Raw genomic sequence first — 25500 nt, 5'->3', positions numbered from 1 at the left:
ATAGCAATATATATGTCTGTTTGATCTCAAAGGACTACAAAGTTTCCAAAAATATCAAGTGCATGGAAAGCAAAAGTTAGTCCACAACCAGAACTGGATTTGGACCTCTCTCAAGGTAACACTAATAACTTTATCATGAATCTCAGTGAAGCTGTGTGAGGAGGGAATAAATATCCAAGAGATGGATGGGAGTGAAGCCTTCCAGCTCAGTCCGATCTGCCTCTAGGACAGAAACAGCAACACAGCCTTCCCATGATTGGCCAAATTTGGGGCAGGCTGAAATCCACTTCCCCGGATGGCATGGGGACCATTATTGGTGTTGTGCTGGCTGGGACCGACCCCCCCGAGTCATGGCCCATCGCTGGATAATGGCGGGGATGGGGTGGGGATGTTTGCCACCTGACCGGTTAAGGTAAACAGACATCTATCACAAATCTCAGTAAAGGTTCAGCTGTAATTATTTACTTGCTGCCTGCCTGCCAAGGAGCTCAAGGTGGCATACATGGTTCTTCCCTATAAGGTAGGTTAGACTAATAGATGATGACAGGTCCAAATTCACCCAGTGAACTTTATGGCTGAGGAGATTTGAACCTTGATTTTCCAAGGTGTATCCTAACCTCTAACCACTCTACCACAATGTCACAGGTCATGTAGCAATTACCTGGATATTTTTTTTGCTTGTGTTTCTGTGAGACCCAGCTCTGAAGCAGAAATGCCACCCTCAAGTAGAAGATCAGCAATGATGTCAGAAACGCCACTCAAGCCAGTGATCTGCAGAGGATCTTCTGAAAAACTATTTTAAAAAAGCAATTACATTACTGCAAATAGGGAAAAAATACCACTTCTAGAAAAAACTAGGGAGTCAAATTTGATGATACATTAAATGTATAATTGCAATTTCATACCTTTACTTAAACAAACAAACAAAGGCATCTATGGAGACTTTCAATTGGATCAGGACTTTGGGTGGGCAGGTGTCTTTTAACCCTCCCACAGGCTATTTTCCCAAGTCCAGTTCTCCAGACAAGTCTCCAATTTCAATATTTTCTCATACATACCTCTCATCCAGTTCTTCTGATCTAACATTAATATCTGCAAAAAGAAACAGAATTTATTGACAGCATAGATTGTAGAAGAGAAATGCACCATAAGATACAACCAACATGGGACACTGTACAAATACATTAGGACAGAAACAGGAAAAGTGTGACCCTGTAGATGATGTTGGATGCTAACTCCCACCAGCCTAATGTCAGGGATATTGGGAGTTGCGGTGTTTGAATTTGCTAAGCAGCCATCCATAGTTAATACCTTTGTATTTAGACAGTATTACGTTATTCAGGGCAACTACCAAGCTTAGTGTTAAAACCATAGCATGTCTATCATTAAAAAGGGACTGTGAGGACACTAGCTTAAAATAAACCATTAAAGCATTGCCACTATTTTTTGGCAGCCCACATATTTTAAAAAGTCACACTTCAAATGCCTGTCATTTGATGATGAACAGAACAATCCTACAGACCTTAGTGACCCTCCAATCATGTTTTACCAGGGCTGAACCATCCCTCTGTGGTACAATGCCATTAAGAAAAATGATTTATGCAACACTCTCACACCAAGCCTTTGTCTAGCTCTGTAAGGAACAGAAGTAAGACAGGGCACCCACCTCATATGGAGGATTATGGAGGAGTAAGTATAATATTCTGCCCATTTCTTTTTAATATGCAAAGATCAGAGGAAGCAGAAGGCAGAACAGAGGTAACAGCATAGGAAAGAACAATTTCCCAACCAGGCTCAACTTTATCTACTATCTCACACAAGATCCATGACACTTTCCTCAAATACGACTAAATGAAATGGCAAAGTTTGAAATGTTATGGAAGCAGAACTATTCCACATATGATGAAATGTGGCTACTATACAAATAATGCTAACTAAAAACAGTAAGCAGCACGATGATAGAATAATCAACAGGTAGGGAAAGGTACCAGAAGATGACTTTTTGATTCTGGGAAGATTAGAAGCTGATGCTGAAGGAGAAGCAGAGGGTGTTTGCAAAGCAATGTAGTTAGTTTGAAATGATTCCGTTCCTAAACTCCTTTCCTCCTCTGTATAATTCTCCACAATCACACGGGTTGAATAGCGCTCTGTTTCAACAAAAGGATAATTGAAACCAAATGAGTGCACATTGATTTTTAGAAGCAACAAAACACATTTTTACAATATGTTCAGAGGAGCAGCCGTGTGAATCTCTTGTAGCAAAAACAGGAAAGGGTCTTGTGACACTTACAAGGGTTTTTAAAAATAAAAATCCAGTGTTAATCATGCTCAGAGTTTACCCATTGAACTCAATGGACTTAAGTCTATTAAATTTACATAGATCTGCTCTGTGTGACTTAGGGAATTATCCAACTACCAAGTTCATTATGGGCATAAGCTTTTGTTGGCGATAGTCTCATTCAGATGCATGAAATGAACCAATACATTTATTAGGTCTTGAAGGTATCATAAGACACTTCCTTATTTTTGCAATATTTTGATACATTTGGATTATTTTACCTTTCCCCAATGCTCCCTACACTGTTTTATTCATTTCAAAATATTTTATCCAGCGAAACCTCTCTCCATCCATCTCATCCTACCATTCTCACCCTGAGCCCACATCCCTTCCACTCCTGCTGCTGACAATTATTCTCAACTTTCCATAGATCAGCCAGCAGAACCAACAAGACCCACCTTCTTTGGAAACTTTAACACCTGGGGCAAAGAATGAGATGTCATCCTCTCCTGTACCTACATCTTCTACAGTGTCCACAACCTGAAAAAAGGAGAGAGATCACAAAGCCACACTTTAAACATAAATATTTATCCAATCTTTAACACAGGCGCAAAAAAGTTTTGAGCAGAAGGAAGCATATAAAACATAAACCTACCAGTTTAGTACTGCTAAATTCTTTTTCCATCCTTTCTGCCACGTTCTGTAGGGCCAGTAGCTGCCTATCCATTTCCTGTAGCTTGGCAGAAATGTGCTTCCTGCTCATTTTTCTGGCTAATGGTCCTGTGGAGGAAGTAGTGCTGAAATCTTCATTCAGGAGGTTCAATGTTAGATGATCACCAGGAATCTCTGTCTCTGCTGGCTTAGGTGGCACTTGTGGTGATTCGGTTTGAAGAAGATTGCCTTTGAATCAAAAAAGAGGGGAAAATGCTTTTCCATTAACTGCCAGAAACACAATATACAACAATGTTTGTTGTGTTTTACTGTATTGTCTTGTTTTGTTTTCGTTGTTATAAAAATTATGGAAACTCTAATAATAAAAAATAAAAAAAGAAAGAAACACAATATACAACAATGAAAGCTACAGCTTTGCAGGAAGAACTTAAAGTGTGTTTTGAAGGGGTGCACATTCTCAGAGGAATTGTTCAATTAACAATATCAAACGGAACCGGTTTTAAAAGCGAATATTTTGAAATAAAATGAAAATTGTTCACCTTCTGTCTCAAATTCTTCAGGTGGAACTATATTGGTAACAGATGCTGCCATGTGATGCAATTTTGCAGAAGCTGGGAATTCAGACTTCATAGGCTGAGTGGCAATGTGTTTTGGAACCGACTCAGAAATATCTGGCAAGTTTTTCAGAAGATCACCATCTTCTATATCAATCACATTGATAAACTTCCGTCCAGTCTAAACCACATCAAAAAGATCAATATTAAATTTTTAAATGAAAGTAGTGAACTTACTCCCCCTTCAGTGGATGCATGAATATAACACACATGTTGTATCTATGTACTGCTGCATCATCAGCACATATTTCTCATAACTTACCAAATCAGATGTAATATCAGATGAGGATTGTAAAGACACATTTCCTGATTCAGCAGGGAAAGTAAGGTTCAAGTACAAGTCTGGTGGCAACGCCGGGGGAACACTTGCAGGTAAAAGCTCTGTGTGAAGAAAAAGAAATTGTTAAGTCACCATGGGTAGTAAATATCCAGGAATGCTGGAAAATATATTTGGACACAGTAGCAATAGGACTGATAAGAACATTGAAAACCTGAATATGCTATGACAGTAAGGTATTTTCCTCCTGTGCTGAGAAGTGGGGGTTAGTTACCATATTGTCTCCCGCATACCACTGGGCATGCTGGCTGAGGCTGATGGGAACTGGAGTCCAACAAGACATGGAGAGCTACAGGTTCCCTATCCCTGTACTACAAGTGGGAATGAGCCTCATGCGTCTCCCCCAGAAGAGGGATTCTGGCAGAGTTTACTTGACTAATGGTGCTCATTTCCATCAGAAAAACTTTAATTAGGTTTTCAAGGGCATAACTGCACTAGATGCAGCAAATGCATCATTGGAGCGCTCAGTATTTCTTCCTTTTTTTGGTTAAAAGCAACCACAGAGGACCTGTGATTCTGTTTGGAGCAGCAGCCCTGGGGGAGTGGGTTAACCCTTTACCTATCAAGGCAAATACAGTGGTACCTCAGTTTAAGAACAGCCTTGTTGACGAACTATTCAGTTTGCGAAGTCCGCAAAACCGGAATCCAAACAGTGGAAGTGCGCCTCGGTTTTAGAACGGATTCGGTTTCAGAATGGACTTCAGGAATGGATTAAGTTCGTAAACCGAGGTACCACTGTAACTGCCTTCAAAGGGAGAAAAGACTGCTTTCAAAGACTGAGAAAATTAAATGGGAAAATTAAACCCTCTCCTCCACAAGCATGTTCTCAGCAGAAAACAACATGATGTGTGATGGGGAGTCCATTCGCTCTTAATCATAACATATGAAATACAAATACAAGATTTGCTCAAAAGTTTTTTTCTAAGGTTTTCACAGAAGGCAAAGACTAAATATTAACTTCTTAGCTATCTTTGAAAAACAAATGACAATAAAAGAGGGTACGTAAGTGAAAAACGTGGTTCATCAACATTTCTTTGCCAATAAAAATCAACATGAACTTTATGTTCATATTAACTGGGGGGGGGAGCAGTCTCATACTATAGATATATATGAATTCTAAATCAGTAAAATAAAGTTTCTTTTCTAAAGGAAGATACAATGTACACATATAAAAAATCAACATGGACAGACCGATGACACACCTGCTACAGACGCAGAAGCAGGAGTGATTGGTTGATTTTTACCAGATTCAAAAACGATTTCTTCTGAGATGGTCTGCATATCTTCAAAAGGTTTAACAACTTGATTGATAAAATAAATAAAAGTCAAGATGAATCAATAGCAGGAAAGCACATTCTATTCTTTATTAAAATACAGGGATTTCTGAGAGTATTTTGAATAATTTGGCCTTAGGAGAGCAAGTGAATTACCTGGAGATTAATTTAAGATAAAAAGAAATTAAAGATAAATTTAAAGGTACCTGGTTGGATCCAGAGGAGTCCCTTCACGGACTGTCAGTTCAACAGATCTGCCTACTCATTTGCCAATTCTTCCTCTACCCTACACCAGGGTTGGCTAACCTGTAGGGCATGTTTGGCTTCCCAAGCAGGTTTTGGTGTTCCTCAATTTATTTTATTAAAGGGCAATGCTGAGAAACTTTCCAAAAATTATTTTTCGCCAGCAGGTGGCGCTGTTGAACACCACACCTAATAATAGGTTGAACCCCATCCTCAGATCTCATAAGCAAGGTGACATTATAGCGCTACATTTTATTTTTCCAAAGGGCCCTTCTCTCTCTGGTATGGTGCCCTTATTAGAATGTTTCAGAGATTCTTGGAAAACAGGAAGAAACCTGGCTGCTGTGACAACAGGATGCTGGACTAGATGGGGCACTGGTCTGATCCAGCAGGTTAGTCTTGCATTCCTGAGTTCCTGGTTCCTCTCCTTCTAACAATGGCACCACAGATTTGTGCATGCACTAACATATGGTCCAAACACTCAATGTGGCCAATCTTCAAAAAAGGTTAGTCCCCTGCAGCACCTCCCACACTATTCTCCAACACCCAGAGCAAATTTTTAGTCATCCCAGGAGACTTCAGGAAAAGTGGAACCCACCCAGAATGAACACATTTGAAAAACAAACAAACAAACAGTTCATAGAAACAGACTGAAAGGAAGCACACCTGTTACAGATGCCGAAGCAGCGGTGATTGTTTGATTTTTATCAGGTTCAGAAACTATTTCATCTGAGACCGTTTGTACATCTTGATGTGATTTATTAACTTGATTGGTAAGAAAAAGTAAAATCAAGATCAATCAACAGAAAGGCAAAACAAAACATTCTGTTACTTATTGAAGGAGGGTTATTTCTGGTGGAAGGACTTGGTCTGAAGAGGACAAATTTCATACACAATGCTTAACACTGCAGAAATTATTGATTGCTATTTCTTTCACAGTTCTTAGGCTGTAATCCTAAATACACCCAGAAGTCACACTGAACTCAATGTGACTTAGTTCTGAGTAGACATGCATAGGATTGTGCTGCTAGGAGATAATCCAATATAAATTAACTTAGAGGAAAGGGATTTAGCTGCAAAAGCTAAAAAACCAACAACAACATAACAATTTCCTGCAGGTTATTTTACCAGGATCTGTATTTGTAGAGGCATCTTGAAGATCTGAAATTCTTTTTCTTACAGAAGCTAAGTAATGTAGTCCTGCTGAAGAAATAACTGCCTCTGGGTCTAAGAGGGAGGAATACATAATTACTATCCACATCAAAATTAGTAGGGGAAGAAAACTATTTCAATAGTTTTTGCTAATTTCATTGTCTCAGCTGTACAATTAAAAATGAAGAAAACCTAAAATTATATTTAATAAAGATTAAAGAAACATTTTTGCATATGTAGGTACGTTAGGTGAATCCTGCTCTTATATCCTGCTCTTATATCCATTATAAATATAATCACAATTCTACAGATAGGAAACTGATGCCAGGAAATAGTGATTTATTTCAAAATGAATCCACAAAAGCAGTGAATGCATGTAAAGTTATGACTGACTATTCATTCCAAAGTTCTTTGTATCTACTAGATCATGCTAAATATCACTGTCGTTCAAGATAAATACCACGGGTTGTGTTCCATCTTACTCCTATTCAGAGCAGACCAATAGAAATTAACGGGTATGACTAAATTAATTCATTTCAATGGATCTACTCCAAGTAGGACTTAGTTGGATACAACCTCATATTTCAATAGAATGGACAGGTCATAACTGGATCTTCCATTTTTAACAGCTTTGTTGAAATACTCACTCAGTAAGGACCCACCATCATTGAGGTCATAGCTGAATTCTGTTTGATTATCCTGACAGAAGAATAAATATGATTAAATTCATATAGGTTCAACTTCTGCTAACATATTTCAAGATACTAATATTATTTCAATACATTAGGTTTAAATAAGAAACAGATAAGTGGGCAACTCCTTTTGATTAAGAGATCATACATGGTTTTCTATAACTTTCTTACAAATTATTATTTTAAATTTGATTTGCTTCTGTGATTCCCATCATCGTTTTAAAATATACCTAGGAAGCATGTGAGGGAAGGAAATTAAATAGGTTTTGTTCTGATTAGTCCATCCTGTCTGGAAGATCTATTAGATACACAACTGAAAAATTATGTATGTTAACATTGCTTACTTCATAGAATAAGTCTTATAATCGTTCTGCCAGAGTATAATAATAATAATTTTATTATTTATACCCTGACCATCTGGCTGGGTTTCCCGGCTGAGCCTTCCCTTTTGCTTTCTCCAGAGTTAACTTTAACAAGTCAGCATCCAAGTTTGTCTTTGCCTCCTACTCAGAATAGGCAGGAACATGTGGGGCTACCTTTGAAGGTGACTCAGAAACTACAACTAATCCAGAATGCGGCAGCTGGACTGGTGACTGGGAGTGGCCGCCGAGACCACATAACACCGGTCCTGAAAGACCTACATTGGCTCCCAGTATGTTTCCAAGCACAATTCAAAGTGTTGGTGCTGACCTTTAAAGCCCTAAATGGCCTCGGCCCAGTACACCTGAAAGAGCGTCTCCACCCCCATCGTTCAGCCCGGACACTGAGGTCCAGCTTCGAGGGCCTTCTGGCAGTTCCCTCACTGCGAGAAGTAAGGTTACAGGGAACCAGGCATAGGACCTTCTTGGTAGTGGCACCTGCCCTGTGGAATGCCCTCCCATCAGATGTCAAGGAAATAAACAACTATCTGACTTTTAGAAGACATCTGAAGGCAGCCCTGCTTAGGGAAATTTTTAATGTTTGATTGTGTTTTTAATATTCTGTTGGGAGCTGCCCAGAGTGGCTGGGGAAACCCAGCCAGATGGGCAGGGTATAAATAATAATAATAATAATAATTATTATTATTATTATTATTATTATTAGGAATTTCTTTGCTCTGGAGGCGCTACCCTTGGTTCCTTTTCTGCCCTGCCCAGGATCAGACCTATTATCATATCAGTGTCATTTCTGCTCAGCATTTAGCTGCTCTTTTCTCACTATGAGACTCTATACTAAATCTGTATAGTTTTTTGTGTTGTTGTTGTTAACCTTTTCACTGGCTGCACCTATCTCTTGTTCTCCCTTCCTCTGCTCCAGAGCTGTTATTGGCATGACAATGTCACACGAAACCTAAGGAAAAGAAATGCAGACATGTTCACATGGGTGGTAGCTTAGGTAGACCTATTTCCTGAGCAATTGTGCTGATTTGTTAGCAGGGAGGTTATATGACAATAAGCTTTGGACTTGATTTCCTCACAGGGTCTTCAAGTTAGTAATTCATTCATCCCACACTTTTCAGTGAATTTTCTCGTTACTTTCCTAACCACAAAAAGTCTGTTGCCTTTTCATAGTGGATTTGTTGCACTAGGGCAAAAGAGCACTTCAATTCTGCAAATCTAAATCTCCCGCTATGTGTTTGAATCCCTCTTGCTGAATACCAAAAGCTTGGAAGTGCTCATTAAAGCAAATAATACAGTCAACAATATAATTACAAGTCAGAATTGCTGTATCACTGTACCTTTGCTTGCTCTACAATATCAGCTGAAACAATGGAGCCATCTTGTTGAAAAGTCACAGTTGCTTTCTTCCTTTCTTGCTTCTCTTTGATCTGTTTCTTGACACGCCTCCTCTGCCTATTATTACATTAGCATTTTAACAACATTCTGATAATTCTCTCTTTGTATTTAGGCAAATTGCAAAGTCCATCAACTGAGCAACCTAGGGATGGCACTTGTGTCAAGGGACTCGCAGAAAATACAAATACCACCTGGCAAGCCTCTTTATATGTCCAGGTGTTCCCTGAGAATGGACTCATCTGAAAACAGCAGCAGGCAGCTGGGAAGTGGCTGTTTTATTTACTTTTACCGCTTAATACCACAGTACAACAGAGATACAGGAGAGATACAAAAGGAGGTTCCCATAGGGTTGAAGAGTGCAGTGTCCCAGGGAATTGTGGGAGATTTTTGAAAGATGGTTTCCCAAATCCAACTGACTGGTGTGAGGAGGGCCAAGGCATGTGCCTGTGCTGGTAGATCCTGCTGGGATGCTGGGGCCCTGGCAGTTGCCTGAGGGTACCAAATTGTTGGGGCAGGGTACTACATATGACAACATGAGCGTGAGAAGACCTCCACTTCATTCAAGACCAGAACAAATAATTAATTTTGTGTCTCAAGAGCATGTTTAAAAGAAGGAAGCAAAAATGGGCAAGTTATACACACTCAAATGACCATGAAACTGGACCACAAGACCCTGCCTGCCTCTCCACGTGGTATTTCGCACAGTGAATTATGCCTATGGAGGTTTCAGTATTTGATAGAATTACCGTGAGTAGTTCCTCTCCAGGCTCATTAGGGGTCAGAGGCAACTCCCACACTTCTTAAAAGAAGCAGGGAACTTGTGGGGCTAAAGCAGTCTTCTTTAAAACAAAACATGTAAAATAACAAAAGAAACAAGACTGGTTTCAGCTTGGTGGGCTGAAAGGAACAAGAGACAGCAAACCAGAGTTTATGAAGTTTCTGTGGATCCTATAATCCAGACTAAAGTCAGCTTGCTATCTTGCCTCTGATTTGGCAGAAGAAACCACTGTTTCTGAACCAGTACAACTAGAAGGGATAAATTATATTTGTTTTGTAATTTATTATCAGCCCATAGTTACTTAGTTTTCTTACATTAAGTTCACCCAAACTGATATGATCACATTTAGATAGATTGGTATGATCAGTACTATTTGTTCTTACCTTTTTTTATTATTCATATCTTGTCTCACTTCACGCGGTTTAAAGTTAGCTTTTAGTAACTGAATCTTTTCAGGATGGTCTTTAACCCCAATGTGGGGGACTTGGACAACCTGGCGGCTTTGCTCAAATGCAATGAGAGTTTGAAGTGGGATGAGTTTTGGTGTTTGAAACTGTTTAGGAAAGAAAGCAGGATTTGATAATTATGTGAATAATGTATTTTTCCCAATTTGGATGATGACTTTGAAAAGCAAAAGAGGTCAGACTCTGATAATACTGAAAGACATTCAAATCACACTAATGTAAATGGAAACAACAAAGGAAGGAGTAATGTTTATTAAGACGTACTTAATTCTTATGCACATCTTTTAAAGCAGAGATGGAGATCTGTGCCCCTCCAGATGTTGCTGGATTCCAGCTCTAATGAGCCACAGCCATCATGGTCACTGCTCAAGGATAATGGGAGTCAAAGTCAGCGACATCTGGAGGGCCACCAATTCCCCATCCCTGTTTTAAAGGAAAGGTTAAATTATTTAATTAAAATATTTGTTATTTCTTAAGTCGATATCCTCCAAAGGATGCCCAGCAGCAAACAGTTCAGTAATAAAAATACAAATGAAAATAAAAAACATAACATCTAAAAACAACAAAACATATAAAACATCTGAAGCAAATTTCAGAGTGGATATAACCAAATCATGTGTCTAGACAGGCTGACCGAAACAGAAAAACTTTCAAAAGATATCTTTATGCATGCTTATATAGAATCAATTACCTTGGTGAGTGGAGGTAAATTAGTGTAAAGCAATGGCATTCCTGTCTGCGAAAAGGGGTCTATGGAATCAAAGTTCTTTTCCGAAAGTTTCGCAGGTGGCATAGCAGATGGATGCTTGTATTGCGAGTAGGGCTTCAGATAAAGCAAAGGAATCTGTGCAAAATTTTGGTAAGTTTTATGCAAGGGAATCCCATTGTCAACCAGTGGCTTCTCCGCCTTTAAATGTGCATGAAGGTGTTGTGAAGGCGCCATATTTTCTTTTTTCTCATATTCATCCAAATTAACATGGTTGGACCGACCCTTATTTACAGTTTCTGACCAATGGCCTGCCTGATCATAGTTGTTCAAATTTAGGTGTTCTGTTGTTCCTTTATACTCTGGCATCTGTACACCTTGAGGACTCTTCACCAGAGGAGGAGGTACACCCCAGGCTTCTCTTTGTTTTGGGAATGGTCCATTGAAAACTTTTGGGGTTTTTACTGGGCAGATATTGAGTGGCTGGAACTGAAAGTCAGGTTTAAGTTTAAGCAAAGGAAGCCCACTTGCATTATTTAAGGGTTTTGAAACTGGAATAAGCTTGGGGATCTTCTCAGCATTTAGGGAAACTGATAATAAAGGTAATGGTCTGGCTGGAACCTGATGAAGCAAGTTTTGAAATGGTGGAATCTGGCTTGTTCCATTGGTCTGGCACTCTGGTAAGCTTGAAGAATCACTGATGTGCAGTGGATTCTAAATGAGAGAAAAATATACTGTCACAAGGTGAACAGACATTGACTTAATGTAATAGATGAGACCCTAAATGAATTATAAATTTACATTTAAAAGTGCAACTCTCTACTTACTGAAGTATCTCCATTATGACTTTGATAATGCAAGCTGTTTTTCTCCTGGGAATTGGCGTTTTTCTTAGTGACATCACTACTGTTTTCTAGAGTTGTCATCTCTTTTACTGGTAAGTCATACGTTACAAGTTTTGGAGGAATCCTATTGACATCAGTGCTGCCAGTGTTTGAAGCCTGGTTTCTTCCCAACTGAAAGGACTGTGACTGCTGCATCTGCTGTGACATATTTGGCAAGTTGGCAAATGATGATCCTACTACTTGCATGAGGCTCATAAAGTTGATCTGCTGCAGCTAGAATATAAACCGAAATCATGACTAAAAAAACCCACGACTTCATAATATTCTTATTCTATTGCACTGACTCAGCAAAGTGAGGTTATCTAGGAATGCAAAAGTGTCTATATTTTAGTGAAATAATACTAGCTGAATAATACCAAGCATTCTGCTCAGGAACATCATATTTCACAAGCACAGTTTTGTCCTGCGCAATTATTGCAAGTACTACAATAGTAGATGCAGAATTTTCACCAATATATAATAAATGAAACAGTACACAGTCTTGCTCAACGGATCATCTCAAGTCACATCAGACTCCCACACTGTTCAGAAACGCCTCCTTCATGTGCATAGTTAAACCTCAGTTGTCAAACGTAATCCGTTCCGGATGCCCGTTCAACTTCCAAAACATTCAACAACTGAGGCGCCACTTCCGATTGGTTGCAAGAGCTTCTTGCACTCAAGCGGAAGCCCCATCGGATGTTCAGCTTCTGAAAAACGTTCGAAAACCAGAGTATTTACTTCCGGGCTTTTGGAGTTCAGGAGCCGAAACGTTCCAAAACCTCAGGAGCCGAGGTTTGACTGTACTTAAAGTGTGGAGTGTACCCATTCGCCCCACTCCCAAGTGGGCTGCCGCCAGCTCTAACCCAACCTCTTAACATTCAGCAGAGCATTGGAAAGAAGTTCCTATGTGCATAAAGCTGAAAGTGCCTACAGGGAACCCTGATCGCATAGGATTCATGCAAATGCACAAAGCACAGGCAAGTATTGCAAGGACAGTAGCCACAGTCCCCCTCCCTGCATCAAACAAATATGTGGGGAGGCGAGTAGTTGAACCCCCATCTGTGTCTGCCCCAGAAGCTGCCCGAGTACCGTATGTAACCCCCTTTGAGGAACAACATGATGAATTAGTGAAATGTACACAAACAAACAAGGAACTTCTTCTGCTATACCGTATTTTTCGCCCTATAGGACGCACCGTCCCATAAGACGCACCTAGTTTTTTGGGGGGAAATAAAGGGAAAAAATTATTTCCCCCCCAGGCGCGGGGCTGGGGCAGCCCGAGCTTCCCCCGACCCCAGCCTCCAAACAGGCAGCTCTCTGCAAGCCGTGGGAGCCCAGCGGTGGTTCCCGCTGCTTGGGGAGAGATCCGCGAAGCCTGGACGCGCTGAGGTCAGCGCACGCAGGCTTCGGGATGCCGGCAACTCTCCCCAAGCAGCGGGAAAGGTCCCGCTGCTTGGGGAGAGATCCGCGAAGCCTGGACGTGCTGAGGTCAGCGCGCGCAGGCTTCGGGATGCCGGCAACTCTCCCCAAGCAGCGGGAACGGTCCCGCTGCTTGGGGAGAGATCCGCGAAGCCTGGACGCGCTGAGGTCAGCGCGCGCAGGCTTCGGGATGCCGGCAACTCTCCCCAAGCAGCGGGAACGGTCCCGCTGCTTGGGGAGAGATCCGCGAAGCCTGGACGCGCTGAGGTCAGCGCACGCAGGCTTCGGCATGCCGGCAACTCTCCCCAAGCAGCGGGAACGTTCCCGCTGCTTGAGGAGAGGTCTGCAAAGCCTGGAGAGCGAGAGGGATCGGTGCGCACCTACCGCTCTCGCTCTCCAGGCTTCAGCGAAAGCCTGCATTCGCCCCATAAGACGCACCCACATTTCCCCTTCATTTTTGGAGGGGAAAAAGTGCGTCTTATAGGGCGAAAAATACGGTAAGTGTTTCAGACATGTCCCCCAGAAAAATTCTAGCAGGCTCTGGAGCACTTTTTCATAATGAATATTTTTTACCTGAACCAATTTAAACATTTCATCTTGCATCATTTGCCTAACAGCATCTGAAACATTTGGTGGTTGTTCTGTCGGTAAAGTAGTGTTAACTTCTTCGTTCTTTGGAACAAGAGGACTACTTGGAAGAACACTTGACACTGCAGTGAAAGAAGCCCGTTCATCTGAGACCGCAAGCTGTACGCTGCAAAAGCAGAGGGGAAATATACCTGAGACAAACTAACTTGTAAAATACCTAGATTCTGATCACTTCACATAAATACTCCTAATCTGATATAGTGTTTGCCCCCAATCTTTCTACTGCTGGAGACAGTAACTATGGCTATTTATAGGAATATAAAGATGTGGCTAAGAGTTTTGTTTTGTCTGACAGCTTGTCATTTGCATACTTAACACAGTAGACTAGAAAATATTTTTAGTGATTTTTCTCATTAACAATTAGAAATGTGCTTATAAATATACAATACCATGCTGTCTTTTATAGGCTCAAAATGGCTAATAGCTTTTTCTTTAAAAACAAAATTGCTACTTTAATCAACCACTGTGAAAAAGACAGAAAAAGTAGGCTGTACTTAAGATACTTGATCCTTAATGCTGGTAAGACATGAGATGTTAAATGAATATTGACACAAGGAAATGGAGTTCAATTTGGAATTTAGTATTAGTAGTACTTCCTAGAATACCTAGCAGTTCCTTAAACATCTACCAACCTAAAATCAAGCAGATAGTTCCTGATTAGAATGTTTGGGCTGGTAGACTCAATCCCCTGCCTTGAGTGCCACTGACATTGAAAAGCAGGTTATCTGACTGAACCCTTATGAATCCAGGCTCAAAAGTAAACTGAATTGCTCAGCCATTACCTGTATGCAGTACCAGACAATGGGTTGCAAAACTTATGAAGCAGCCAACGTATCTTTAATTATAACTTCAACTTTTCACATGAAATGGCCAAAAGTGTTTTTAAAGATTAAGGTGACAGATGACCTTATGCTATGCCTAATATTTAAAAAGAGCTTCTTAGTTTCTTTTACCTAGTAGTTTCTGACTTCATTTCAGGGCAAAATGAGCATGGAGTGTTATTGGGAGTTGTCTCGCATTTTGTATGGTAAATACTGTAGAGAGAAAAAATATATCAGGATTTTTTCATCACATTAGGTATCTTGATTTGAATGCATGTCAATTATTTTAAGAGAAGTTATACTTCTTTATTCCTTTGATCCTACTTAAAACACAAGCGGCCAATTCAGAGGGTGCTTGCTGGCCCCACATATTCAAGTGGGGGTGGAATGTCTGAATTATGTCATATACTCATAAAAGCTGGCCTGCTTTGTTGGATCAAATGAAATAGTTCTGTTCAGACTAGTGCAACTGAATTTCTCCTCCATCTTTTCCCTCTGTGACCTCCCTAATTCTCTTCTAGGTTGCCACCCACTCCACTGCCAAAGCTCTGAAGACAATTTTGGGAGAGACACAGGGAGAGGAAGTTCTGTTGGGAGAGTGGAAGTCCTTGCACAAGCAGAAGGACTGCAACTTTCACCGCAACATCTGAAGAAAAGTGACACAATAAGATGTCCCAGGAAATACTTTACTGAAAGTTCTAATAAAATCAGAGGAAGCGGAAGAGGAGGGAAGGGAATCTCCACGAGATACAGTTCTTTGTACAAATTAACTGGATTTTTTTGGACTGGGGCCGTTGCAAACAAGGAAGTGACAAATGGCCAAGATACCAAAGCAAAAAAGTTTTCAAAAAAGTTTAGTTTAGATTCATGTAAATCTGCAGGAGTCTGATAAAACTAAACTGCTCTTTTAAGTAGTACATCCTTTTCTTTGATGATGAATTTAATGTCAGGTATCTAAACTTCCCTTAAACTAGAATAGAGTTAAAGCACAATTTTATTTTATTTTAAATTAAGGATATAATTTCTCTCACTTATCCAGCTTGGTAAATTTTTCCTCCAATGTTTCCGTCAATGGATCTTCTTGTGGATATTCAACATCTGATACAGACGGCTGCTGTAATTAAAAAAAAAAGGCTTTTAAGTGCATTTGAGCATGTCAGCCTGTAATTGCCATACAGAAACATCTTATTTAAATCTATACAGTCCAATGGTGACTGCTTGGATCCTTACGGCTTCCACTGATGAGTGCCCAGCACTAGAAATGTGTCTGGTTTTCTTTGTTACTAGTGGTGGGGAAATTCTTAAGACCTGCTTCAAGACCCAGAAGGAGCAGAAAAAGATGGTGGGGGTGGAGTGGGAAAAGGAGGAGCTGCTGAGGTAAAAAATGAGCTTTTTGGTTTTATACGGTTAAATGGAAAATATCCAGGTAAAACTCAGGAGAGAGAGAAAACAGAAGGTAAGGTGAAGATCCCAAGGAGGATGTGCTCTGAGCTGACACAGGAAACAGACTGAGCCTCAACAGGCAGAAAAGAGCAAAGACTTTGAAGTTTAGGTATTATTTGTTTGCAAGCTTTAGGGCATGCAATGCAGCCTGCTTAGAGACCTCTGGCAACCATAAGAGAATGTGCACATTCAAGTGAATATATTTTACTCATTGCTGTGGTAACTTGCCTCTTTCTTTCGTTGTACCGATTTAATGCTGACAGAAATGGTAGGGCTCTTTGAAACTGCAAACGGATCTTCATGCTCTTTAAAATAAAAGGCACATAAAGAGAAACTAAATCACTATGGGAACAATGCAGTCTATTGCCATCCCTTCCCAGCTGTAAACACCCCTGCTCCATGCAGATTATCAACTGATTATCCCTTAAAAGTGTGTATATTTCAAGGCCAGTGGGACCTGCTACAAAATATCCTAAGAAGAGTACTCACGTTAAATGGCCTGGAGCAGGAACCTGGCAGTACTGTACTGGCTGCTTGTGGGATAGGGTGTTTCAGGAGTGGGGAAGGAATAAAGAGCACTTCCTATTTTCCTTCCAGCTCTCCCAAGCCTTCCCCTCAAACCTACTGTACAGTGATATACTGGGAGCAGGGGCACTAACCCCCCACTACCATTACTAGAAACTGCCAAGGGCTTCCTCTGCCCTTTATTTTCCTTCATTCCACTTCCTTTTAACTGACATATGAACAATATGTGCCTCCAATTGCTCTCAGCCACGTTTTATATTTAGTGCTGTGAGAGCCACTATTTGTAAGCAACTGGCTTAGGCTTTAACTATAGATAAAAAGCATAGCTAGAGGCTGAATATTAGAGTATGAATTCTGGAGAAACAGCAGGCTTTTGTGTTATTCTAGCAGTTTTACTAGTTTAAGCAGATATATAGGTCTTTGTTACAGGAAGGCATTGTATTAAAATTTGTGTAAAATAGCAACGTAATATTATGTATGTGGATATCTGTAGAATTAAAAGGTAAAGGACCCCTGACAGTTCAGTTGCAAACGACTCTGGGGTTGCGGCGCTCATCTCACTTTACTGGCCGAGGGAGCCGATGTTTGTCCACAGACAGTTTTTCGGGGTCATGTGGCCAGTATGACTAAGCCGCTTCTGGCAAAACCAGAGCAGTGCACGGAAACGCCGTTTACCTTCCCGCCGGAGCGGTACCTATTTATCTACTTGCACTTTGACATGCTTTTGAACTGCTAGGTTGGCAGGAGCTGGGACAGAGCAACGGAGCTCACCCCGTTGTGGGGATTTGAACCGCCGACCTTTCGATCGGCAAGTCCAAGAAGGCTCAGTGGTTTAGACCACAGCGCCACCTGCGTTAAAAAGAAAGAATTATTTTAATTAATTTAAATTTAACTAACCTTCATTTTCAGATGTCACATCTTCATTTGATATGTATCCCCCTATTTCTTCTGTCAGAAGTTTGACAGGATTTCTTTCTTCAATCTCCACACCACGTGTCAAAGGATGATCCTTGAAATTAATTTCTTTCTTCTCAGACTGCTTTTCATGTAAGGTCCTATACATGGGAAAAGATTGCAAGAACTGAAGACTTCAGACTGTAGACAGCCTTTCTTAACATCATGCTCCAGCTCCTGACATTCTAAGCTCTTACATGAGACTGAACAATTATTACCCTGAAAGACTTTCAAAAGGTTCGCCAAAGGCATGTCCATCTTGGATACCAACTGGAGTCCCAACTGATGGAGAATAGCCTGTATCCACACTGATGTCTTTCTCTAGTTTGGTTCTAATAGCTGAAGCATACTGTTTGTGTCGTTTCTAAACACAAAACAAAACAGAACACAGATATAATTTCTATGTAAATACATGACTAGCAATAATGTTTCATCACCAGCAATGCCCCACAATCTCTCTCTATACATTAATGCCTTTATCTAGCAATGAAGATCTGCCTGCCTAAGAAGAATGGTGAGCAGGCAACCAATTTGGATCCACAGAACTGGATGTGGACTTCTGATATAGATTCCCCTCTGTGGCATTAACAGTGGAGTACAACTTGCTGTATGCTACTAGATCTAGATAGAGTTTGAAGTTGATGTCCCTCCCATACCAAATTTGTTCCTGCGAGCATCTTAAGCGTATCAAACTTGTTCTTTATACAAGGCTTTGCTCTACTTAGTTATTATTAAACTTCTCAAATTAAATGCAAAGCAATGAGTTCAAAGCCAAATTGTTCATATAGTATGGTACAGTGGTGCCTCGCAAGACAAAATTAATCCGTTCCGCGAGTCTCTTCGTCTTGCGGTTTTTTCGTCTTGCGAAGCACGGCTATTAGCGGCTTAGCGGCTTTAAGAAAAAGGAAACAAACTCGCAAGACGTTTCATCTTGCGAAGCAAGCCCATAGGGAAATTCATCTTGCAGAACGACTCAAAAAATAGAAAACTCTTTCGTCTTGCGCATTTTTCGTCTTGCGAGGTACCACTGTATTTAGATACATTAGAAATATTACATGTCAAAACTTTAATTACATAAATACCATAGCCCTAGTATTTCTCACTCAGGTCTTCAAGGCAGTCAAAGTGAATCACAGAAAGAACTTGTATGTTTATGGAATGTCTGTGATCTCCTAGCAACGGCACTATAGGCAGTTACTTCACATTCTAAACACTCAGCCAGCATAAAAGCATGTTATGCAATCCACAACAAAGAAAGTATGACAGCATTTGCTGTAAGCATTTTGAATTATATTTCAACACTGAGGCAGACCTATCTACAGTGCATTCACCTAAAATATGTCTCTCATGAAATATGTGATTATCCACTTTGTCTCCTAAAGATACAGCTGAACATTATAGTATTTTCATGTTCCCTGTTGGTGACGCTGCTTTCCTTTTTTATAAACAATTCTAGAATCCTAGAATTAATAGTTAGTCCAACCTCCTGCAATGCAGGAATCTCAACTACAGCATCCATGAGAGATGACCACACAACCTCTGCTTCAAAACATCCAAGGAAGGAGAGTCCATCACCTTCCGAAGGGGGTCATGTTCCACTTTCTAATGGCTCTTACTGTCAGAAAGTTCTTTCTGATGTTCAGTCAGCATGTGTTGCCTTGTGCTACTCTCTCAAGATGGAACAGGGCTTAATACATGCAACTGGGAGCATACAAGAAAATTGTACAGACAGTTTAGCACATCATAATTTTCTACCACTCCTGGGGGGTGGGGAATTGTACCCATATTTCCAACACATTGCGAGAACTGTGTGCACTAGTTGCTCCAAGTGGTTGCCGACTGGACAATTAGAAGTCAGCTCATTGTGGGATCTGTTAGGAGTGTGGATTCTGAAAATGACCCATGTCCGATTCGTACATCAGTCCAGGAAATGCAAGTCTGATGAGTCTGCTTCATGAGTCACATTTTCTAAATTCATCCCCCACCCCGACACAGAAATGAGTCCAACTGAGTTCAGTGTTGTTTACTCCCAAGAAAGTGTGAATAGGTTTGCAGCCTAAATATGGCACAGTGTGGAACAAATAATAAATTAAAGCCCCCCAACTACACTACAGCTTAGAAAGTGTTTTTCCCCCTTAATACATACAAAAAGTTGTGGAGAAGTCTGAGTGACTGTATACATTGTTTCTCACAATGGATATTATTAATGAGATTCTTACATTTGGGAGATTCTTACATTTGGGAGAAGTTACATTTAAAATAAGATAAAGAGTGCAAATATTCCCAAGGCAAGTATTTGGAGCTAGGAAATGTCCACTCTAAATTTGTGGTCTTTCTGTATCCAGATTTTATTTGTACATTGATGCATATTAGCTAGCAACCAAACCTGGTGGGTTTAATTTCTCTTACTTACCCAAAGATGGATATTTTGATTTTGTGATTCATTGGAGAAATTTTGCTCTAAAAGCCACAACGATGTAAGTATGGCAGATGCAGATGTTTTAACATGCATCATTGGCTGGCATTCCTGAAATGGCTCTGTGGAGATGGGATCATAAAGCAGTCTTCTATCAGACCATCTGATCATCCATTCAAGCAAGCGAGCTACGTTGTTAAATTTAAAGTTCATGTCTGGAGTTGGCTCTGTTCTTTGTAGAATATCGGTTACCTGAACTGCTTTGTAGATATATCTATGAACAGGAGCTGTTTGGGGGGAAGAAGTTTGTTCAGACAAACGCTGAGTGAATACAGGCGCAAGAGTTTTTTCTTTACAGGAATCTCGTGCACCATAAATTGATTGCTGGCTTAGACCAAATAATCCTCTTCTTGCAGTGAGTCTCATCACTGAGTCACAAACAGAAGTCTCAAGCACAGATGGTTTATTAGAAACCTTTTTCTTATCATCACACAAAGGATCCAGATTAGCAGCACTGGGATCAGAAACAGGAGCGTAGCAAGAACCAGCCCTAAAAACTTGTTGGCCTTTATTTCTGATCTGTCGACGTTTCAGTGTTGTATGAACATCAAAAAGGAAAGAGTTGAGTTCATGTTCCCTAAGGAGTGTGGAAAAGCTCCTCAGAAAAGGAATCATAGAGTCTTTATGATTGATCAGATCTCTTTCAAGCATGTATGTTAAAAAGAGATCTAAAAACTTAACGTATTCGTCATCATCACGTTCAAATTCCCATTCACCGACTAGAGGCAAAACATGCTGATTGGTTAAGTCTTTGCAGTTCTCTTTTATAATACTTTTCCCTTCTACATTTAAGTCTTTTAGCTTTTCAGTACTTCTATTGCATCCAGTCAATTCTCCTGCACAGTTGGACACTTCTCTAAAAGAAATCACAACAAACAGATTAGAAAGGGCAATCAACTAACAAATGACCTCTTTTTCTTGAAAAACACGAGGGCCACCAACCTGATAGCCACAGGTTCTGCGTTAGAAATCCTTACACTATTATTAGAATACCAGATGAAAATAGTCCTGCACCAATTATAGTGGTACTTCAGGTTACAAATACCTCGGGTTACAAACACTTCGGGTTACAGACTCCACTAACCCGGAAGTAGTACCTCGGGTTAAGAACTTTATCTCAGGACGAGAACAGAAATTGTGCGCCAGCCGTGGCAGACCCCATTAGATAAAGTGGTAACTCAGATTAAGAACGGTTTAAGGTTAAGAACGGACCTCTGGAACGAATTAAGTTCGTAACCAGAGGTACCACTGTATAGCTATCAAACTAATGTCAACTCCATATGGAATCACAATTGTTAACTGAAACTGAAAGGATTATTAATTATACCTTAATATGATCATTTCATAACATTTTTAAAATGTCTTTCTGGTAGGGAAACAACATTTTTCAATCAATGGAGGCTGACAGTAGACTCACACAATGTTGGGCAGGCTACAAATAATAATAATAATAATAATAATAATAATAATAATAATAATAATAATAATAATAATAATTACTACTACTACTCTGCTAAGTTTCCATGTAGTTCCCACACTGATGGAGCTACAGAAGCAGAATTGCTTGTTACTATCCAATGCACCCCTACCTGGGAATACACTCCACTGAATACAGTGCAGCTTATTTCCAATTAACCATGCGGAGCAGTTACATTGGACTTTTCTCGACTGCCCAAGTATTAACTGGCTATGAAGGGCTGGAAGGTGAAATGAACTATATTCAGCGGTATCATAAACTCATACTTGTGATGTTCTTGCATCTGAGAAGAAATGTGCCTTCTTGTTTCTTCCATCAGCAAAGCTTCTGAGATTGAGTCTGCTGTTTCAGCATCACTATAAACCTGAGAGTTTCCCAGATCTGAAATTGTGCTTCTGCTTAGACTAGTTCCCAAAGAAAATCTATCATAGCAATAAGCTTCAGGATCTTGTGTCTCCTCTTCTGGTGGCTCCCAGATGCTTCTTTGATGGGGTCCTATGTTCCTTATCACACGCTTTAATGTTTTCATATTCACTTTGTGCGAAGCCTGTATTACAACAGACATTATTTCTTCATTGTTGGGACCTAATCAAAGAGACATGAGATTTGTTACTATGCTTTTTCTACAGAGACTACAGTATATGTAAACAAATACATACAAAATGCCTTTCAAATAACATATGACCCTTTGAACATTTCCACCCTTTGAACATTCCACCACTTTCCAAGGAAGGGGTGGTTTTTTGCGGATAAGTTAGTTGTCCACTTTGTTTTCTTCATCACCACTAATGGTACCTTTGACTACGCAGTGTCTAAGTCGCTGGTGCAGAGCATTATATTTATCTCTTAATGGGACTCTTACATCATCAGGGTTTGGAAATGCTTTCACCAAAATTTCTGCCACCTGTACAAAAGAACAATGTCAAGATAATTTTAAGCTACTTAACATAGGTTCTGGAAGATCTACACACAACAACAAACACGAAAAAGAAAATATTAATAAAGGAAGCTAAACTCTGTAATCCCCTATAATTTCTGATCTAGGTAATATTACCTTTTTGGTTGGTGGCAATTCTCCAGTAAGGCTTAAAATGATATCCTGTACAAGTTCTTCAACATTCATGAACCTAGCAAAAGGGAGCATTCGGCAAGCCCACTCCAACGCACTGAAAGAGTGTTCAACTATACAGGCATCAAATTCAGTTGTCTTACATTCCTAAAGAAATAACACAAAGCAATAGGTGTAAAAGTCTCAAACTACCTGTGATGGCAGCAGACCTGTTTGTTTAAACCTCGGTATGCCCCAGTAACATATAAAATGTGGAATTGGGTTCAAGTCCCAACTTTAGGAGCAAAAAGGAGAGCATGGGTTAGGAAAACTAAACTCCCCCCCTCCACAAGCTTCCCTTCCTCCACATTTCCCCCCAGATGATACTCAACACTAGAAGCAAGTTCAACTGGAAGATACATGAACATGTTCTCTGTTTCTTTTGGGTCCTTGAGAGATGTGTGCAGCTTCTCACCTGGCAAGCCCTGGGTAAACAGAGGACATGCCTGAAGACTTGGAAACTGTCTTCAATTCTGCTGCTTCTATGCCGCCCCCCCCCCACCACACACTCAGAAAATTTAGAGGAAGGGCTATAGCTCAGGGGAATAACATCTACTTTGAATGCAGAAGGTGCTAGGTTCAATCCTCAGCATCTCCAGGTAGGATTGTAAGAGACTACTGACAATAGTGAGCTAGATGGACTACTGGTTTCACTCAGCGTAAGGCAACTTCCTAAGTATGCCTGAGAGTGCAGGCTGTGGAAAGAGTTCAGCACTGCTACAAACTCTGCTTTGGCTTTTAAAACTGGACACATACACCTGTTTTACAAGTGAGTGGGGTGGATCTGGGCTAAAACTAAGACGTCTGCATTGTATCTATATTCTGAGTCTCAGTCCTGGCTGTTTTTTGTTTTTTTAGCACAAACATGTCATTTATAAGATGGCCATTTAAGAGCAATGGAAATATGACAGTATAGTTGCCTATGATGTTAAAGTTCTATGCTATTAATATTACCTTCTGATTTTCCAAATTCTCTCTTGCAGTTTGGTACCGTCTGCAACTGTCAGATAATCTTTCACGAACATGAAACATCCAACACAATGCGCATAGTTCTCTAAAGCATGCTGTCAGAGGAAGCCAGAGAGATAAAGTTTTGATCAAGAAAGAGAACAAGAATGTTGTAAAATAAATAGAAAGTATCAACATTTTCACTAAAAATCATTAACTTATAAGTGGCAGTATCTAAAAAAATGTTGGTCTTAAAAAATGATCTTTGCTCACAGACTGTTGCAGCAGCATATTTTGTCAATAAGCTTCAATTGGAAATACTAATTTTTAAGTATATTCCCCATCCTATGGGCAAGTAATATTTGCTAGACTTTCCTGGGGGGAAAGACAGGATTAGTACATAAAAGGGAAACAATGATTTGGGTGATAAAGTGGTCCATTGCACCTTCCAGGTTCTTAAATAAATCTGACCACATTCCCAGATTTGGGGTAAATTAAAGTAGCCTACAAACTCCTATAGTTTATAATGGTTCATTCATGTTGGAATACAATTTTGTGTCAGGTGGCATTTCATCAAGGGAGAGGAAATCCAAATGTTTTTCTGCAAAATTCACATTGATCAGACTACATTCACTTTAGATGTCTGCAGGAAGCTTCATGAACTTCTGTTCAGCACTGTTTCATGACATAAAAGCTCCCAAAGAAAAAATGATTCTTTACATATGGGGACATCATTTTCAAGTCTTAGGAGAACAAAGGTAGCTTTCACAGTAAGTGATCAGTAAAATGACAAGGAGTTGGAACAAAGGGTCTTTGCTATTTTCTAGGCTCATTGGCTAGACTAGCAGACAAATACCTTCAGAACGCAGGGTGGGTGTTTCAAAAGGACCATTGTGAATAGGCATTGCCACTCCAACTTGACCTTTTACTCCGTTTCAACAATTTACAGCATCTGTGCACTTTTCTCTAGATACAAACCTATAGTTTTACATGAAACACTGTCAAGTCCATGATCACCAGAAGATGTAGGCCTTAAGAACACCGTATGACATTTAGAATAATTAAGCAAACTTTCTGGAAGAGCACTTAATGAGGGAAGAGCACCTTTCTTGCGAATCTGAAAGTGTGAAAAAAAGCAAAGGTTACAAGAGAACAGTTTAGATAAACAAGTGTTCCTGAAAAGACAGAGGTGTTATGTGTCCCAAGTTCTCATTTCTGGGATGTCTGGACAGTGTTACATGTCCCTGAAGAAGCATTTTCATCTAAGTTACATGGATGCTGACTAGGCCAGAGACTTAAAGGATTACAAATCAACAGGTGGCTTTCTCTTTATGTTTGAAAATGGTCTTGTGTACTGGGTCTTGTTTACTGTAGCTTTTTCTTCCACAGAGTCAGAGTACATAGCTGCAACAGAGGCATGCAGAAAACTGGTCTGGATTGACCAACAGACTATGGACTTTGGGTTGTTTGGGGAGAAACCTGTCTGATTGATGGAGCACATCCAAAGCTATTCGAAATTATCTCAGAGCAAGAAGTTTCATGCAAGAACTAAACACATTATTAGGATGATATACCACTATGTGAGTCAGGTGATATGAAAGTGTTGAATTGGCACACTGTCAAACCAAAGAAATGGAAGCCGACATTCTCACCAAGCCCCTACTAGGAGAGTTTCAAGAACTTTCTCGTCAAGATGCGATTCTGGGTGGTCCATTAATTTACATGCAATTGTTATATTTGCCTGGGAAGGGGTTTATGAGATAATCAGCCTCATATTACCAACTTGCTTACATTTAATTAGTGAATGAA

General features: G+C 40.1%; 1 protein-coding gene across 10 annotated transcripts in view; it reads right to left on the bottom strand.

Annotated features, from left to right (window-relative positions):
- The window catches only part of CPLANE1 (ciliogenesis and planar polarity effector complex subunit 1), a 54676-nt gene that overhangs the window by 5633 nt on the left and 23543 nt on the right, over window positions 1–25500 (bottom strand). For 4 of the 10 annotated variants that reach the window (XM_083465625.1, XM_083465623.1, XM_083465632.1 and 1 more), the window contains 28 exons: window positions 24670–24808; window positions 23698–23807; window positions 22690–22851; window positions 22431–22539; window positions 21902–22220; window positions 20096–21014; window positions 17901–18046; window positions 17626–17783; window positions 16432–16508; window positions 15792–15874; window positions 14893–14973; window positions 13865–14045; window positions 11813–12103; window positions 10971–11699; window positions 10199–10368; window positions 8980–9094; window positions 8511–8591; window positions 7218–7269; window positions 6547–6645; window positions 6085–6183; window positions 5104–5202; window positions 3827–3945; window positions 3490–3685; window positions 2934–3178; window positions 2737–2818; window positions 1989–2147; window positions 1059–1092; window positions 662–793 (listed from right to left, as the gene is read on the bottom strand). In XM_083465625.1, coding sequence (XP_083321751.1) covers window positions 662–793; window positions 1059–1092; window positions 1989–2147; window positions 2737–2818; window positions 2934–3178; window positions 3490–3685; window positions 3827–3945; window positions 5104–5202; window positions 6085–6183; window positions 6547–6645; window positions 7218–7269; window positions 8511–8591; window positions 8980–9094; window positions 10199–10368; window positions 10971–11699; window positions 11813–12103; window positions 13865–14045; window positions 14893–14973; window positions 15792–15874; window positions 16432–16508; window positions 17626–17783; window positions 17901–18046; window positions 20096–21014; window positions 21902–22220; window positions 22431–22539; window positions 22690–22851; window positions 23698–23807; window positions 24670–24808 — 5186 coding nt within the window. Of the gene's footprint in view, window positions 1–661; window positions 794–1058; window positions 1093–1988; window positions 2148–2736; window positions 2819–2933; window positions 3179–3489; window positions 3686–3826; window positions 3946–5103; window positions 5203–6084; window positions 6184–6546; window positions 6646–7217; window positions 7270–8510; window positions 8592–8979; window positions 9095–10198; window positions 10369–10970; window positions 11700–11812; window positions 12104–13864; window positions 14046–14892; window positions 14974–15791; window positions 15875–16431; window positions 16509–17625; window positions 17784–17900; window positions 18047–18764; window positions 18852–20095; window positions 21015–21901; window positions 22221–22430; window positions 22540–22689; window positions 22852–23697; window positions 23808–24669; window positions 24809–25500 lie in introns of those variants that run through there. The other 6 variants (XM_083465627.1, XM_083465628.1, XM_083465629.1 and 3 more) reach the window with 6 other exon arrangements.

This window comes from Podarcis liolepis (genome assembly GCF_965112155.1).
Source record: "Podarcis liolepis genome assembly, chromosome: 11".
Taxonomy (NCBI): Eukaryota; Metazoa; Chordata; class Lepidosauria; order Squamata; family Lacertidae; genus Podarcis; species Podarcis liolepis.
This window is presented reverse-complemented; position numbering and strand designations above follow the sequence as displayed.